General features: G+C 45.6%; 1 protein-coding gene across 6 annotated transcripts in view; it reads left to right on the forward strand.

Annotated features, from left to right (window-relative positions):
• The window catches only part of LOC126108945 (abnormal cell migration protein 10), a 532,402-nt gene that overhangs the window by 507,432 nt on the left and 6,651 nt on the right, over positions 1-18,319 (forward strand). For all 6 annotated transcript variants that reach the window (XM_049914327.1, XM_049914328.1, XM_049914329.1 and 3 more), the window contains 4 exons: positions 10,629-10,883; positions 12,281-12,461; positions 15,204-15,409; positions 17,893-18,220. In XM_049914327.1, coding sequence (XP_049770284.1) covers positions 10,629-10,883; positions 12,281-12,461; positions 15,204-15,409; positions 17,893-18,220 — 970 coding nt within the window. The remainder of the gene's footprint in view (positions 1-10,628; positions 10,884-12,280; positions 12,462-15,203; positions 15,410-17,892; positions 18,221-18,319) is intronic.

Below are 18,319 nucleotides of genomic sequence, written 5' to 3' on the forward strand. Positions count from 1 at the left end.
CAAATCCCGTATCGTGTCGATAACACTTTCTCCCCTAGTTCTCGGTAATAGGAATCGTGCTCCCCTTCTTTGAAGTCTTTCGATGTACTCTACTAATCCCATTTGGTAAGGATGCCACACTGTGCAGGAGTACTCCAGGTTGTCAATAAAACTCAGTCTTCGATACGCCTCCCCCACAACATTTTCTGTGTGTTTTTTCCAGTTTCAGTTGTTCTTAACTGTAATTCCCAGGTATTTAGTCGAATTTACGGCCTTCGGATTTGACCGATTTATCGTGTAGCCGAAGTTAAACGGATTACTTTTAGCAGTCGTGTGGATGAGCTCACAGTTTTCATTATACAGGGTTTGCAAACGAACGTACTGACACGTCACGTCAAAACGACCACCGATTTGATAGATATCGACGTCTGAAGTCGACAGTTGTTGAGTAGAGTACCGAGACCCTGTTGGCAGTATAAAATTTTCTTTTCCTCCTCCTCCATCTTTCCTAACATTATGAAACCCTGACAAGTACAGGACGGTTATAATTTAACTTCTGCTACTTGAACCAGGGTAGGCAGAGAACTGTTTACGGTACGGGTATCCGACTTTATAGGAAAGACGATCAGTCTGTGCACTCCAGGGTCTGTGTTGTCAGTAGTGTTACTCTCACGACGGGTAATTGTCTGTGTAGCCTTCAAAATCTTTAAGAAATAATCTTGTAGGGATGTCCGTTACAGTCGGATAACCTTGTGAGCAACACAGTCAAAACAGGTAGTAACCCGTGAAGTCGAGATTTTATTGTTGTGATTGACGCAGTATACGTGTAAATAATTTCTAAATTTTATAAGTTATTTGTGGAGTAAAGAATTTAATTATGTACAATACGTTTTGGGATCAATAGGTAATGAGTGTTTACGAACGGATATAAAGGTGTTTTGACTTAGCAGATCACAATGGTGCTTTACGTGTGATATTTTTTCTCTTTGAGAGGGGCGTTACTTTCAGAGTTGCTCGAGTGCGCGGTCGAGTCGTAATCGAGTGCGGGTCCTCTGTAATTTTTAGGAATGGACATAGAACTGATACTCCTAGAAAATATTCTAGGGAACCACGGCCAAACTTCGTTACAAACAATTCGCGCGCGGACTTCGAAATATCGGCGCGAAGTTTGAGGTACGCGGTAGGCTGTCGCACGTTATAGTCGCGTGAAGGATCGGCTGACACTGACTGTGATTTATTGACATTAACTTAATAATAATTATCAAAGAATTATCGGAAGGGATAGTAAGTGTTCCCGATGCTTAAAGTGTGAGTCGATTTACGGTTTCAATAAAACAGATATTAATCACAGAATAGTCAGGTAGTCGATACGTTGCTCAGTGACCCGTAAACAGATTGCGATACAATTACCAGAACGATCATTTCAGTAATTAGTGACCAACACACACACACACACACACACACACACACACACACACACATATTACGATCGTAATAGAACCCGCAGCTCGTGTGCCACTGTCGACACTGTAATACGGAGTATTTTAAGTACGACTTAACCTCAGTGGTGTTCATTTTAAATATTCGTTACGCTTCACACTCGTCGAAAGTTCGCACGAGTTCTCAATTGACTTCGGGCTGGTACTTCCAGTTCGACAATCTGGCGATTACTCGATTGGTGTACTGGCAACGACCCACAGAGGCGAGCACGCAACAGTTACAGGTTTTCACACACGTCGAGGTCTGCACGTGTGTGTGTGTGTGTGTGTGTGTGTGTGTGTGTGTGTGCGCACGCACTACTCGAACTTTTAATACCTTGGAAATTCAGCATTTCTGGCCACACACTGACATAAAAAGTTTCTTACTCTTTTTACTCGAGGAGACATATTTTGAAGCATTGTGGAAATTATTTTGTTTTTAACCAGACACCGTTTTTAACTGAATACCTCAACTAATCGTGGTACTATATTATACACTCCTGGAAATTGAAATAAGAACACCGTGAATTCATTGTCCCAGGAAGGGGAAACTTTATTGACACATTCCTGGGGTCAGATACATCACATGATCACACTGACAGAACCACAGGCACATAGACACAGGCAACAGAGCATGCACAATGTCGGCACTAGTACAGTGTACATCCACCTTTTGCAGCAATGCAGGCTGCTATTCTCCCATGGAGACGATCGTAGAGATGCTGGATGTAGTCCTGTGGAACGGCTTGCCATGCCATTTCCACCTGGCGCCTCAGTTGGACCAGCGTTCGTGCTGGACGTGCAGACCGCGTGAGATGACGCTTCATCCAGTCCCAAACATGCTCAATGGGGGACAGATCCGGAGATCTTGCAGGCCAGGGTAGTTGACTTACACCTTCTAGAGCACGTTGGGTGGCACGGGATACATGCGGACGTGCACTGTCCTGTTGGAACAGCAAGCTCCCTTGCCGGTCTAGGAATGGTAGAACGATGGGTTCGATGACGGTTTGGATGTACCGTGCACTATTCAGTGTCCCCTCGACGATCACCAGTGGTGTACGGCCAGTGTAGGAGATCGCTCCCCACACCATGATGCCGGGTGTTGGCCCTGTGTGCCTCGGTCGTATGCAGTCCTGATTGTGGCGCTCACCTGCACGGTGCCAAACACGCATACGACCATCATTGGCACCGAGGCAGAAGCGACTCTCATCGCTGAAGACGACACGTCTCCATTCGTCCCTCCATTCACGCCTGTCGCGACACCACTGGAGGCGGGCTGCACGATGTTGGGGCGTGAGCGGAAGACGGCCTAACGGTGTGCGGGACCGTAGCCCAGCTTCATGGAGACGGTTGCGAATGGTCCTCGCCGATACCCCAGGAGCAACAGTGTCCCTAATTTGCTGGGAAGTGGCGGTGCGGTCCCCTACGGCACTCCGTAGGATCCTACGGTCTTGGCGTGCATCCGTGCGTCGCTGCGGTCCGGTCCCAGGTCGACGGGCACGTGCACCTTCCGCCGACCACTGGCGACAACATCGATGTACTGTGGAGACCTCACGCCCCACGTGTTGAGCAATTCGGCGGTACGTCGACCCGGCCTCCCGCATGCCCACTATACGCCCTCGCTCAAAGTCCGTCAGCTGCACATACGGTTCACGTCCACGCTGTCGCGGCATGCTACCAGTGTTAAAGACTGCGATGGAGCTCCGTATGCCACGGCAAACTGGCTGACACTGACGGCGGCGGTGCACAAATGCTGAGCAGCTAGTGCCATTCGACGGCCAACACCGCGGTTCCTGGTGTGTCCGCTGTGCCGTGCGTGTGATCATTGCTTGTACAGCCCTCTCGCAGTGTCCGGAGCAAGTATGGTGGGTCTGACACACCGGTGTCAATGTGTTCTTTTTTCCATTTCCAGGAGTGTATGAGGTATATGTAGAAAATAGTGGTACTTTTTTATTATTTCATTTACATCCTCCTTATACCACAAAGTCAATAGCCATAATTACATATAAGGGGCAGTCAAATGAAAACTGAACACTTGCCACAAATGGTTCAATTCAAAACTAATTAGCACAAGTGTTTTCGGATGTAGATCCCACTGGGAGATGAAACAATCGATTCGTGTTCTGTATAGTGCAGTTGGCTGGGAACAGATCCACAACTGCATCCACTCTTACATGACCTCGTCTGACTGAAACTGATGTGAGAATCGCACAGTGAAAGATCTGGGCTGTGCAGACGATCTCGCACTGTTTCCCAGCTGAATCGGTCAAGTGTAGCCTTCGTCTACTCGACAGTGTGGAGACGTGAGTTATCGTGCGACGGGACGATTTGGTCAGGTGCCGTTCCCGAGTTTTTGTAGCCCGGTGCACAGATTGTGGCTCCGCACTCGGAATTGTCCTGTCGCACAGTAACACTCGCCCCCCCCCCCCCCCCCCCCCACACACACACACACACACACACACACACACACGGCTGATCTGATGGCGGCTGCTCCGCTTGGGTACTTTGGTCTGGAAACACTGCAACTTTCTCTGTACAGCCCAGATCCTTTGCAGCACAATTTTCACACCTTTGCCGACCTGAAGGCGGACGTCAAATTCGGTGGGACGGGGACGTGCGAGAGTGGGTGCGGGCACCGATCTGTCGGCGGCCGACCGTGTTCTACGAAGTGGGAATCCCGATCGTCTCATCTTCTGGTGCGACAAATGTAGTGTGTGTGGTGACGGCTACCGTTCCGCGGTCCCACTGTGGCTAGTGTTGATTTTTGTTTGACTGCCTCTCGCATTATGTCCTTACGCTAGCAGACAGTAAAGGAAACGAAAGAGGAAAGCCGCGATCGGGCCCCGAAGATTGCGCGATGGTCAACAGACTGCCGTACTGTCCTCGGATGCGGTACAGGGGGGCGAGGGGTCGGCACGCTGCACTCTCGGCTGCTGTCGACGTTCTGTTCCCGGAGCCGCCACCTCTCGGACCGGCAGGTTTTCGGTCGACGTCACGAGTGTAGCTCATTCAGTCCTCCCGCCGGAGAGAATCTGTCTGTTCGGGGAATCGAACCCGGGTCCTTCTGTGACGGTATGTTGCTACGACCGTTCGTCTGTGATGGCGGAAACTTACACTGGCACTATTTTGTATCTCCAGAAACATTTTCGGAATGCGATCTTCGAAATAGCTTTTAGCTCTCTCGGCAGTACATTTTTAATCTCATCTGTGCTTCTAAAATGACAGTCCTCTTTTGGCGGCAAGTTGGATAAAGTTAAATCTCCAGAATTAACGATCATCACATTGAAAATGTAAGCTGTCTTTGCTGGAATCCATAGCCTTACTACCATTTCGTGTTTCTAGTAGCTGGAATAATAATGTTTGACACTGGACTCGCATTCGGGAGGACGACGGTTCAATCCCGCGTCCGGCCATCCTGATTTAGGTTTTCCGTGATTTCCCTAAATCACTCCAGGCAAATGCCGGGATGGTTCCTCTGAAAGGGCACGGCCGACTTCCTTCCCAATCCTTCCCTAATCCGATGAGACCGATGACCACGCTGTCTGGTCTCCTTCCCCAAACCAACCAACCAACCAACCAATAATGTTTGAACATAGTATGCTGAATAAGAGTGATTTGACGAACATCAGCGGTAACAGCCGAGTGCTGACAAACTGTAATTTGCACTGACAAAGGTGCCCGCTATAGTATTCAGCCCGGAGTAATCTGTCGTCGTGTCAAGTCGGAAGCCATAAGCTTCAGACGACAGGCAGTATTAGGTGTTGTACTGACAGCTGTAGTGAATCTTCTAGTATTAAAAGTGCCTCGGAAATTGATTAGAGTGGCTACGAAATATTTACTGTGAGGAAAAACTGATTACTATTAAATTTGCTAAATTTCTCGAACGTGATGTTAGTTGCTCTCGATGGGCAAAATGTCGCTGTGCGATATGTCTTTCATATTACACCAATAAAAAGAGATAGCATCCCTTCTTTTAAATTAAAAGACTTTGAATTAATCATTCACGGTAGAAATAACTATCTATATTAGCAACCTGGATTTCACGGTTCATATGTCACCTAAGAGAGAGACAGAGAGATGAATTCACTAAGCAGATTCAGAAGGATGTAGGTTTCAGAAGGTACTGGGAGATGAAGAAGCTTGCACAGGATAGAGTAGCGTGGAGAGTGCATCAAACCAGTCTCAGGACTGAAGACAACAACAACAACAACAAAGTCACTGAAGAATCAGCGACGAATGGAGAAGATAACTGATGAGACATCGAGATACACTCCAGAATGAGATTTTCACTCTGCAGTGGAGTGTGCGCTGATATGAAACTTCCTGGCAGATTAAAACTGTGTGCCCGACCGAGACTCGAACTCGGGACCTTTGCCTTCGCGAGCACTTGCCCGCGAAGGCAAAGGTCCCGAGTTCGAGTCTCGGTCGGGCACACAGTTTTAATCTGCCAGGAAGTTTCATCGAGATACACTATTTGACTGTACTGGACTGTACTGTTATTTATTTAATTACAACCTTGGTTCAGCCTTGTATGTTATTTTAAGTGATTGTGTTTATTCCATTAACACATTTTGCATATCAAGCTCAAATTAAGAAAAATATCCGATCCCCACGAAATGGCAGGTGTAAAATCGTCATCTTGTAAAAAGATCAGTAAATAATAGTGGGCGCACGTTATATTTATATATTTATTAAATTTCACACGCTCCCACTTTTTACAAGATGATGATTTTACATCTGGCATTTCATGGAGAGCAAATATTTTTCTTAATTTATCGACAATTTTGAGCTTGACGTCCTGCAGAATATGTTAATGACATAAACTCAATCACTTGAAAAGGCATAAAAGGCCGGAATGTAGGTCGTAATTAAATAAACAACAATACAGTAAAATGGCGGTGTGTTAATTTAAAAGTTATTGAATGACTGTTGCTCAACAACATCAAAAACTGAGAACTCTTATAGTTTACTCTTGCAGTTCATCTGATGCCCTCCACACGCAACTTCCTTATAGTGTTATTGTGGTTCACACACTAATGTTTCATGACAGGATTACTACGTGCTATGCTACAAGGTCCTCAGAAAGGAAAAAAGGCTGAGTAAGTAGAAGAAGAGGGATGTGGGCCAAGAAAAATGATCTGCAGTAAAAACTATGTGTACGAAGTGTTTTAGAGTGTCTGTTGAAATATAATTTATGTGAATTAAGTATAGTTTACATGAAATGCTTTCTTTCTGGAACTTATTGCTTTGCTCATATAAGGTACGGTTTTTCAAAACCTACACAAAATTGAATTACATTTTAAAATTAACTCCCCGTCGGAAACCAGTTTCGTAATATTTTACATCAATAAAGAGTCAGAAACCTTTTAAGCCATTAATGATAATTTATATAAAATTAGAAGTGTGTGAAATTTTACAATTTAGTTTCGTTACATTGTGCTCCAGATTTTTCTTTTCCTCTTCATTTTTGGAAACAGAAATATGTCATACAGGGATAGGCTGCAGCATCGGTGCAGTACTGTTTCGGCCAAAAATTCACGAACTGGCAATGAAATGCATTAGGGTGGTGCAAAAGCTCAGCGTAGTTTTGCCACAAATCTGTTTTTATTTCCTCACTGACATCGCCGAACTTTCCCAGTAGTAGTCCTTATCGAATGTTCGATCTCGTAGGACACTGAACTGTTAAAATCGAAGGACGTAGTGAGTGTAACTTCACATCTGAGAGCACCTGTCATTCAATTTTTGTCTCACCAACCGGGGTGATTCCACTGCGATGACCGAGCCTCAGTTGTGACGTATCTGCAAGCCCTCATTTCGTCACCTTTTGTGATGTGTTTCAGTTCTGCATTGTTTTTCACTTCATCTAGTGACTTCTGAGTAACTCACATTCATTGCTGTTCTTATGTGAAGTTCAACAATTTTGAGGAAAAAAAAAAGAAAAGAAAATTAAGTCACATGCTTCATACACCATAAATATCACTGGGTAAGAGAGTTTTTTTTGCCAACACCAGCTGTAATTTCTCCAGCTGTGACTCGGTGACTGTTCGTAGTCATTTCTTTCCTTTTTTTCCACAATTTCGCAGGTCGACAGTGTGGCAGGGCATCGCGGGCGGTCGCTGCCTTCGACTTCTTCGCGACCTTTGCTGAAATGCTTCTGCCATTTATAAACCCTTGTGTTATTCCTAGCAGCAGAATCACCAATAGCAATGTTTGACATTTCTAAGACTTTTCTGTATTTAATTCTATTTTTATACCAAAATTTAATACATATCCTCTGATCCATTTTTAAGCTAAATAGACAGTTGCAGCTACTGTCAGAACACGTATTACCTTCTCGACAGCTGACGACAGACTAAATAGCCGGGCCGGGTAACACTGTACAGACACCTCTCAGACCCGTGTGTTAACAGAACGAGGAATCGAGTGCGCAAATCGGACTAATAAGACGGGCATAATTAGAAAATTTCTGTTACATTTTAAATACAACTGGTGTTGGCTGCTCTGCTGGTCCATTTTCATCTGACCGACACAAACAATTTACGGAATGGAGTAAGGAAGGTGATGACTTACCTTTCTGCAAGTAGTGCCGTATCCGAAGCAACTGTCCTGGCATTTGCCTCTTGCGATTTGGGAATCTACAGCGAACCGGGACCAGGCGGCGATTCCAACTGCCGTCTTCCTGAAAGTGTGTTTGCCACTTGCATCGCCCTCGCTTCCTCCCCCGCCTCCGCCACCCACACAGCTCATCTGCCTGCCACCATTATGTCGCATAACACCGTAGCACACACTGTCCTAGAGGGAGCCCTGATTTTTGTGTGTGTGTGTGTGTGTGTGTGTGTGTGTGTGTGTGTGTGTGTGTGTGTGTGTTAAGGCTGTCCGGGTTGATAAAAGATCCTGGTATCAGCACAAAGTTTACTCCCTCAAAAGCCAGTCACCATAATACCTCCCCCCCTCCCCTCCCCATTCTCCACTCACTGAAATTGCATCACTTCATTGGCCTTGCTAAATTATTAGAGTGCACAAATTTAGCACTGGCAGTTGCAGGCTAATAAAAATTATGGTAACGTCGTGAGCAAACCTCCAAACTCGTATTTTGTTTTGTTTATCGTATTGGGTCGGCAGTCCGAGGTTACGGATGCTGAGGTAGTTGAGATAACAAATCTGTAATCGAACAGTTACCGATGCAGATCTGCCATCTGGGTTAGCTTTTTCTACAGTACTCTGAAATTGCTAGAGGTCTGTTCGTTTCGCACATTCGCCGATTTTCCAGCCTCCTCGAGTTACGTTTGCAGACGTCAGGGACTTGTTCACTAGGCCACAAAATTTTGCACTTGGGATAGAGTCTGGCACGTTTTGGAGCTATGAGTTCACTTTCCGGGACCGTATTGTCTGATTTTTTTTGGGCTCTGTACGTGCTTCAGCTTACGGCCTGGCAGTAAACGGAGTACGTATTTCTCAGTTTTACGAGAAAACCGTCTCTTATATTTTTAATTAATGAAATTTTATTTTCACTTGCTGATAAGTGGATTGTCTTTGCTATTGGTTAGCAAGCTTGCCCAATCCTACTTACGCTTTAACTGATTTAAAATGTTTATGACTAAATTAAGTCACCAAATTGGCACAATTTGTGGTTCAAAGGTGTAGTAAAGTACCAAATATTACATTATTTTTGTTTACATATTAAGATATAAGGAATGTAATGCTTTACTGGTTTATTAATATTGTTACAGAAACATTTCTCTGAAGATGAAGGGGGGAAAAAAAAACAGCTATGTCACACATTTTCTGCCGGGTGATGACATGGACGAGGTGCAGTCTCAAAAATTGTAGTATTTGAAAACGAAGTTGTAGCTTTCAAATGCGTTGTACACAGACAGAAAAATGAAGTATTGCAATGACAGTGGGTGTATTAATAGTATAAATGCCCCTCATCTGTAAGCTGCTATTACGCACAGCTGACGTCTGTTAATAATGTTACACAGACAGTTAGAGAGTAGAAGGTATGCACCGGGGCCAGGGATCCGCCAATTTCAGTTCAGACTGTGTGGCTCATCGACACGCTGTCATTGCCGTACCAGGATGAGAAGAAGAGCTGTAGAAATTGAAATACTCGAGAACCACTTCAACAGGGATGAAAGAGTATTACATAGAGATAGTTGAGGAGTAACAGTAATGACTCACCAAATAACAGAAGTGCGGCCAGTTGCATACTGTGCTGGCTGAATATCTATCCATTACGGTGTATCCACTCACTGTGTGGACTGTTGTCATTTTCGTGTGAAACTGGTAAAGTCAAAAATTTATTACTTAGCTGATTCTTTTGCTGGCTTTGTTGCCTTCTTCTGTGAGGTACAATGGTCTCAGTATTTTCCTGCACGGAAAAATGTGTAATTTTCCAGTACCATTTGGTTTGTCGAGTAACTTCAACTATGAAATAATAATAACTTGTTCGCCAGTGCTTGTTTCTCAACCAGGAATCTGTAAATCCTAAAATATACAACACCCATCTTCCACATAATACGATATTTATTCTCTCAAATGAGCTACGAAATTCTAACTGCTTACTGTGTCTGCACAAAACTTGTCCGTCCATTTGGACTCGATTTGTGAGACTCCCTCTCAAGACTACTCCTCTCTCTATATGCAATTACATTTGTAGGCCACAGAGTTTAATCGATTGTGTCACTGACAGACATCGGTTAGATTAACTGATACGTATTTTTTACACAAATTTAACAAAATTTATTGTAAGAAAGATTTACATAGTTTTGTGTTAAGTAATTACCCAGATCACATTAAATATCAGCTGTGCACAGAACACAACATTTTTGTACCGGTATTAGGTTATCGGGCATCGATAGTGAAATTATCGTTACCTGTCAGTGCCGGAAAGTTCACAGTACGAGCAGGGCTCGATTACGGCACGGTCTGTCAGACGGGGTGTGCCGAACGGAGCGGACGGCGACTCTTCCCTTCGTACAGTAGAAGCCCCGTGGCACAATTCCGAGACGGTCGGGCACCGTCGGAACCCGACGGACGCACCGTTCCGCACGTACTGTTCGACTGCCCGACCCAGTTCGAGTTTACAATTTAACTAGCTACATCTGCGTAGCCTCCGAACGTGTCTCTGGCACTGACGTTCACCGCGTACTACTACTACGCTGCTGGCAGGTGGAGGAGGAGCTGCCGCCGCCCCCGCCGGACATGTTCGAGAGCACGCTGAGCCTGGACTCGCTGCCGCCCCCGCCGCCGCCGCAGCCGGCTGAGCTGTCGGGCAGTCGGCTGAGCCTGGCCTCTCTGCCCCCGCCGCCTCCGCCTTACCGCCCGCCGCCCCCGGCACCGACGCCCGCGCCGCCCTCGGACGTCTCCGCCCCGACAGACTGCCCGTCGCCGATGCGCCGGGGGCCGCTCGCCGCCCCTCCTCCGGTAAGTACCCGTCACAAACGGGGGATCTGAGTCGCGTAGGAGTAGAAGTAGAACGGACGAGTGATGTACGTACGCAGTCATTTGCGAGAGGTGTTTTTCGAATATTTTTGTTATGACGAAACATTTATAATGTGCTGTTCTTTTTATCCGAACGACTACTCGGAACGAGGTCAGACTTGAAAGGAACACATTTTGTAAAGGAAAGATTGTTTTAGACCTGAAGATGACAGCAAAGTGTATTAAAAGTTCTTTTAAATAAGGAAATATTTGTGCCATCTCACCTGTAGAATGTTTATGGAGCAGAAGTGACTCAGGTCAAATCGGGGTGACGGGCACCACTCGGGAGCCCATTTTTGAAATTTCTCGGGTAGTGATAAATGATGCTTGGAGGCTGGAATGTTAAATTAATTTTGCCTCTAAATGAACTTTCAACTTTTTTCACAAATAAAATATTCTCAGTCGATTTGCCGAGCCCCGGTGTCACGTCGTCACGACGTTCCTACTGTAGCCGGTGGATAGCAGATTCCTCTGTCGAGGGTTGGACGGATAGGCGGTGGGGTGCCTTCGGAGGACGTCACTTCTGGTGAGGGGTGGTGGGGCTGCCTGTGGGTTCTGGGCGTCGAATCCTGGTGCTGTGAAGGTATTTTTGCTAATGCCGAGTACCGTGTGGATCTCAGTCGGAAAACACTGTCAGAGTTGACGAGATAGTGGCGTACTCGTATTTATACGACCTGTCTGACGACCGAACGGCACACGGTGCCGTCACCTGGGACATTAGTTCACGACCGAGCTATGCGAGGGATGTGGCATCGGCAAATATGTGTCGGTGAGAGTCCGATGTGAAATGGGCAGAGGCCGCAGACGAAATAGGCTAGCAGCTCTGAGATTTGACACCCGGACCTCCCTCCGCCCACCTGCCACCTTCGGTCGTGAGACCGCGACTGCTACACCGGTCGGGCCCTCTGCAGAGGAGTCGACTGTTCGGCACGTACGGACGGACGAACTGGAGACGAACCCGACAGACGGGAAACTCGTAAACTCGTCGTGACGACACGACACTGCGACTCGGTCGATAACCCGAGAAGGCGACGTTGATGAAATTTACCGAATGACTGCATTCTGGTATAACTTAAGGGCTCAAAATTTACTTGACGTGAACGGTGGGCTGTTCCGTATGTCCTTATTTTTGAGAGGCACTATATGTTCGGCCAGCAACTAGATTCAATTTTTTAAATGAAGGAAAATGCTCTGACGAGGTATCGGACTCGAAAACTGGCTACGAAAAATTAACACGGTGGAGAGACCGAAGAGAGAGATTACAGACGTAAAATGTACGTACACCTCAGTTCCAAAGGTACTGCTCACCACCTCAGAGTTGGTTCCGTCCCGTGTCGCAGGTGTACTCGGCGCCTCCGTACCTGGCGGAGCTGAAGGCGGCGGGTGCGGCGCCGTGCGGCCAGCCGGGGTCTCCGCTGGCGAGCAGGCGGCCCGGGTCCCCGCCGCCTCCGACGCCGCCCCCGGCGACGCCTCGCAGCCCCGTGCCGCTCGCCGAGACGCAGCAGAGGTCGCGCACTGCCGGTGAGTCGGCGTCCCACTTCTACTCCCTTCCCTTCACTTCCCTTCCTTTCCCTTCCCCTCCCCTCCCCTCCCCTCTCTCCTCGACCTAACCCGGCCGGCGGGTTCGACCGTCAGTGCCCGAATGTGAATGTAGTAAAGCAGTAAACACACGATAAAGTGAAAGGTGAAAATATCAATTTTTGAAGAACCGAGTGGTGCCAGATTTACACAATTTTGAACTCTTAAGTAAAAGAACTGTAACTTGGTATGTACATCCCATTCTAATTTCGTAATTCACACACACACACACACACACACACACACACACACACACGTTTTCCACCACTCGGTGCCTAAAGTATGACGACGAACGGAGAGAAGCAGCTGAGACTGTTAAATTCTCGGGATTACATCTCGATAATAAATTTGACGTGGAGGAGAACTGCCGAAGTGGCTAAACCGAATCTCTATTTGCAGCACGAATGCCGTCGGTCGCAGGTGACGTAAAAATAAAAGAGGTGGCACGCCGTGCTTACTTTCGTTCCGTGATGTCGTACGGGATTATTTTCTGGGTTACTCGTTGAGCCGAGCTATAGTTTCCGGGTCCAGAAACGTGTAATGAGAATTATTTGTGGTCTGAACTCTAGCATATCCTGCAGAGCTCTGTTTAAGGAACTAGGTACATTAATTACCACTTACAAATATATTTACTTCTTAATAAAATTTGACACTTAAAAGTATATCTCTTTTCTCAAACTGACGTCTAAGTTCATGTAATCGACACTGGAAATCAGGATAATCGTTGCAAAGATTTAAAGTCACTTGTTTTGGTCCAGAAAGGTGTATATTGTTAGGCAACACACGTAAGGCCGGTATTACACTTTCAAATATCTTTGTCAAAGATATTTGATGGTGTAATAGGAACTTTGTCAAATGTTGTCCAATATTTGATCAAATCTAGGGCCTCGCTGTAGATTTGATCAAAGAAGTCGCTTGTCTTCTGTTCACTGCAGTGTGACATGTTACCGCATGGAGCGCTAGCATCGCTGCAGCGTTCTGTCGTCTGTAGTGTGTGTTTTTATAAACATTTACGGTAAATACAATTGGTGTGTGCCGACAACTACAAAATTAATAGAGATGTATGAAGCTGATGAGGTGCTTTACAACGTGAGGCACCCTGAATACAAAAATAGATTAAGAAGATTGGAGACCTGACGTGACCTAACCTAACCTAACACTCTCCTAACCTAACCTAACACTCTCCTGTAGCAAGGAATCGGAGTGCTGGAGTGAGCCTGTCTTCTGAAGATGTAGCAGTTCTTAAGTGAATATTGTGCTTTGTGATACGAGGATACACTTCACTGAGCACATACAGAAATGTATGCTCATCCATTCTTAAGTAATTGATGTAATGCACTACTTGACATCTTGCACTGTAAGCTCACGTAACAAGTTTTTGAATGCTTTTATTGTGTTGTCGTAAAACCCACGACTTCCCCCAGATTAGATTAATTTTTCGCTCCATAGATCTGTGCTGAGGAATCCTCGTGGATGTGGAACATGTCATTTTTTTAAAGCTGAAATAACACTACTAATAGTATGAATAAATACAATACATCATTCGTTTCTATTAAAAAATTCGTCAATGGAGTAGAAGGAGTTGGCCACTAGTAAGTCTTGCAGGCTCCTTTTCAACTGATCTTTGTTTTATGTTTGCTGGCAAATTATTGAAGACCAGTGTTCCCGAGTAGTGGACCGCTTTTTGAACTAAAGTAAGTGCTTTTAAGCCCTTGTGTAGATCATTTTTGTTCCTGGTATTGTATGTATGAACTGAGCTGTTTGTTGGAAAAAGAGATACATTATTTAGGACAAATTTCATTAAGGAGTAAATATAGTGAGAGACAGTAGTTAGTATACCCAATTCTTTGAAAAGGTTTCTACAGGATGTCTGTGAATTTACTCCACAAATAATACGTATTACACGCTTTTGGACTCTGGAAACTTTTGTTTGACTTGAAGATTACCCCAAAATATTATATCATATGACATTATGGAAAGAAAGTAGGCAAAGTATGCAAGCTTTGTCATTTGTTATGTCACCTGTGTCAGCTAACACTTGAATTGCAAATACAGATTTCTTGAGGCGTCTCTGCAGTTCTGTGGTGTGCTCCTCCCAACTGAGTTTATTATCAAGTTGTAATCCCAGGAATTTAAGACTGTCAACCTCGTATGTACGGTTCCTTTTTTTCCCCCACTGCTCTTCCGCATGTGCACACAATGCAATTGCGGTATGTGCAAGTGCTGCGGTTAATAACAAGTTGTTGTCGGCCATCTTGAACTTTGACGAAAAATTTGATGACAGTGTAATACCCCTTCTAGCGCTATGTCAAAGATCTTTGTCAAATATATTTGACGGAATATTTGATCACACCTTTGATCAAATCTTTGCCAAAGAAATTTGATGGTGTAATACTGGCCTAAGCAACTTGTCATATCCGTACGGAATTGTGCATCGGATTACTTTGGCCTGTGTCACGTTTTGCCATTAATTACGATGCGCTAGAATAGTCACAGAAGTGAGCACTGTGTGTGTGTGTGTGTGTGTGTGTGTGTGTGTGTGTGTGTGTGTGTGTGTGTGTGTGTGTGTGTGTGAGTGAGTGAGAGATGGGGGGGGGGACACACTCCACTCACCATCCCTGCCGGTGTAAACGACGATACACTGTACGGAATGCGGCCAACTGACCGGAGTGCGGACCTGTGCAGGGAAGAAGATCTCGTTCGCCATCCCGGCAGAGAGCCCGGGGGCGGACGGCACGCGGTCCCTGCCGCCCCCCGCCTCCCGCAAGCCGCCGCCGCCCCGCCGGTCGGAGTCGACGCGGCTGACGACGCTGCCGGCTCCGCAGCAGCTGGCCCCGCCCCCGAAGGACTTCCTGAAGGACCTGCAGAGGGTCATGAAGAAGAAGTGGCAGGTGTGTGCCGCTTGGAGCTGTGTTTTAACTGACAACTTTCTTTTCGTGTAAAGGTGAAGTGTGGCTTACCGGCCGAGTGATAAACGCGGAGGAAAGGTGGCGCGTGATTTGAAGGACGTGTGACAGTAATCCACAGTAGCCCGTCCAACTCTGCTACACACTTGAGATGACCGCTACAAAATACCTGTTATTTACAAATCACTACAAATATTTTGTACGTTACAGAAAGGTAAAATGACGGATTGGAAGAAAGAAATTGAAATGTGCATCAATCTTAAAGACAGTTTACGCTTTTAAATGAACAAAACGACCTGCAAAATTGGGAATTCTAGCCAACTTTTAGGCCTACCAGTTCTGCGTAATGCGAAAGATCCCGCAACCGTAAAAAAGGTAGTGAAAGATTTTACTCGATTTTCACGGTTGTCAGTACTATTTCATTAGAGTACTGTTATTGATTTTATATGTAGATCTTTGTAATGACTTTCCAAAAATGGCACGCTCACACAACAGTAGAACAAATATATACGAGTTATTTTAAAGATATTACATACAGTCATTTTTACTCAGATCACAAACAATAATTAAATATAATTGAGAACAAAGACATATAGAGCTCAATTAAGAAATTTCTCTAAAATAATTATAATCTTCCTAAAGTACGTACATTAAAAATGTCAACCTTATATGTAAGAGCTTGGCAATGACTGCTCGAAAACGAGGAAATCTTTTTCTAATTTATTTTGTGACAATTACGAGCTGCCGTAGGAGAAAAGATGTACACGGCATAATGTACCGTTAAAAATCGACTGTAAAGTAAGTTATAATTCTCCTAGCGTATCTTGGCTTACGACTTGTTCCTTTCATAAATTTGTAAATGATACTAATGCATCTGATGTGTAATGCTTCCATTTTGGATTCTAGAAAATGGCCAGAGGCCGAAATTGTACGATTCTACATCGAATAGAGAAATGTCAGCCGAAGGCACCACTCGTCACAGCTGTAGACCCTATTGTAGTGAAGATGTAAAATCCTAAGGACTCGGGTTCGATCTTAGGATTTTCATCTGTCATTTATCACTTCTTTCACTTCCTGTAGTGTACGTCAGTGTGAAAAATGCTGAGTTACACTGCGGTTCAGAATCCACTTCTAACTGCAAGGCACCCTCTGACTGACTGGGTGGGTTTTTATTTTTTGATATTAGAATTTCGAGTAAATGGTATGTACCAAGGATCAGAAATTCCTGTCACAGGAAATGGAAAATCTGAGACCGGGCAAAGTTTGGAAGAAGACGAGGATACAATTCGTATTGATGGCAAACAGGTGCTCGTGTTTTATCCACAACAACCGAGTTATGTAATCCAGTAATATCTTCAAAGAAACCGAAAGTTGGGGCTTTCGGGGGCGAGGAGACAGATATTGGCAGAGGAATGAAAAGTAATCTGGAAATAGGAAGTATTTCTTAGGAGGTCAGAGATGCGATTCCTAAGAAGAGTACCAGGGTACACACTCTGTGATAGGAGGGGGAATGCAGGTACCAGAGGAGAAATGGGAGTGCAAAGCTCGAGTTAGCTTACCGAGAAACATGGGAATGACCAGAAGGACTGTGTCAAAAGAGTAAAAGACGACACAGTGTTAAAATTGGTGCCCCGACGCATGCGCTGCGTTTTGTATTGCGAGCAGGCGCACCATTTAATGAAACAATAATGATATCAACTTTCATTATATCAGTCTGCCGCTACAGACAGGTGTTAATATGCAGTAATGGCCCACTCGAAGGATTATAACGGTGCAATTGCATCGGATCCGAATTAACCACTTACTCGATAACTAATTATCTCGTAGATGACTGAGATTGTGCACCAATCATAAATTTTGTCTCACCCGACTCGCATTTTATTTTATATTACTGCCACTCACTCGGACGTACGACAACACAAGTTATCGTTGTGTTAGCTGAAGCAATAGTGAAGGAATAGGTACGTGCTTGCAGTTGCAAAACCACAACAGAACAGGCAAAACAATTTTGCTCGAGGATTAATGACGAATTATTACCCAGTTGACAGATAGTGTTTGGGAGGAACTAAGAAAAGGTGGAAAGATCTGTAATTTGAACAGAGATGGCTTAACAGGCAAATGTCTAATAACACGAGAAAGAGAAGGAGAATTTTATATATAAGTTATATTTTTGTTATCAGAGGTTCAAATACCAAATATACATCGCACCTGTATTATACGTCAGTGATTCTGCTCCTCACACAAATGTATAATGTTGAGGGACAGTGTCGTTTTCATTAAAACCTGCCGTGTGTATGACTTTGTGTCATTTAAAATACTTACAATCAAATAACGAGGAATATTTTGCCAAGGATTTTACTCACATTTCAGTGGGGGACACGTACAAATCCCACGGATGCCTTCGGGGGAACGTAATGCGACCGTGCCGTAATGTGAGAGTGTAACACTTTTCTCCCGGTCCACTGCAGGTCGCACAGAAGTGCAAGGCGGACCTGTCGACAACACCGCACGAGGTGCTCGGATTCCGTGACGCGCCTCCCCCGCCGCTGCCGCCTCCGGACGTCCGGCGGGAGAACAGTGTGCTGGACTGGGTGCAGGAGCACTACGGGGGCGGCGGGGGCGGTGCGCCCCACCAGTACAACCTCTACGAGAACGTCTACCTGGTGGGGGGCGGCGGGTCACCCGCCCACGCGCCGCCCGCCGTCAACGGCCAGCACTGCCCGCCGTACCGTCACCACCCCCACCCCCAGCACCCGGACGGGGCACCGCCCCCGACAGCTGTGGACTACCGAGCAGGTGGGTGCCCGCTTCTGCCGGAGACGTGTCGTGCACTCGAGAAACGCGGGTGTGCTCCGATGTACTCTGTGTATTACTACTCTGACATACATAGAAAAT

The sequence above is a fragment of the Schistocerca cancellata genome, chromosome 11 (genome assembly GCF_023864275.1).
Source record: "Schistocerca cancellata isolate TAMUIC-IGC-003103 chromosome 11, iqSchCanc2.1, whole genome shotgun sequence".
NCBI classification, from domain to species: Eukaryota; Metazoa; Arthropoda; class Insecta; order Orthoptera; family Acrididae; genus Schistocerca; species Schistocerca cancellata.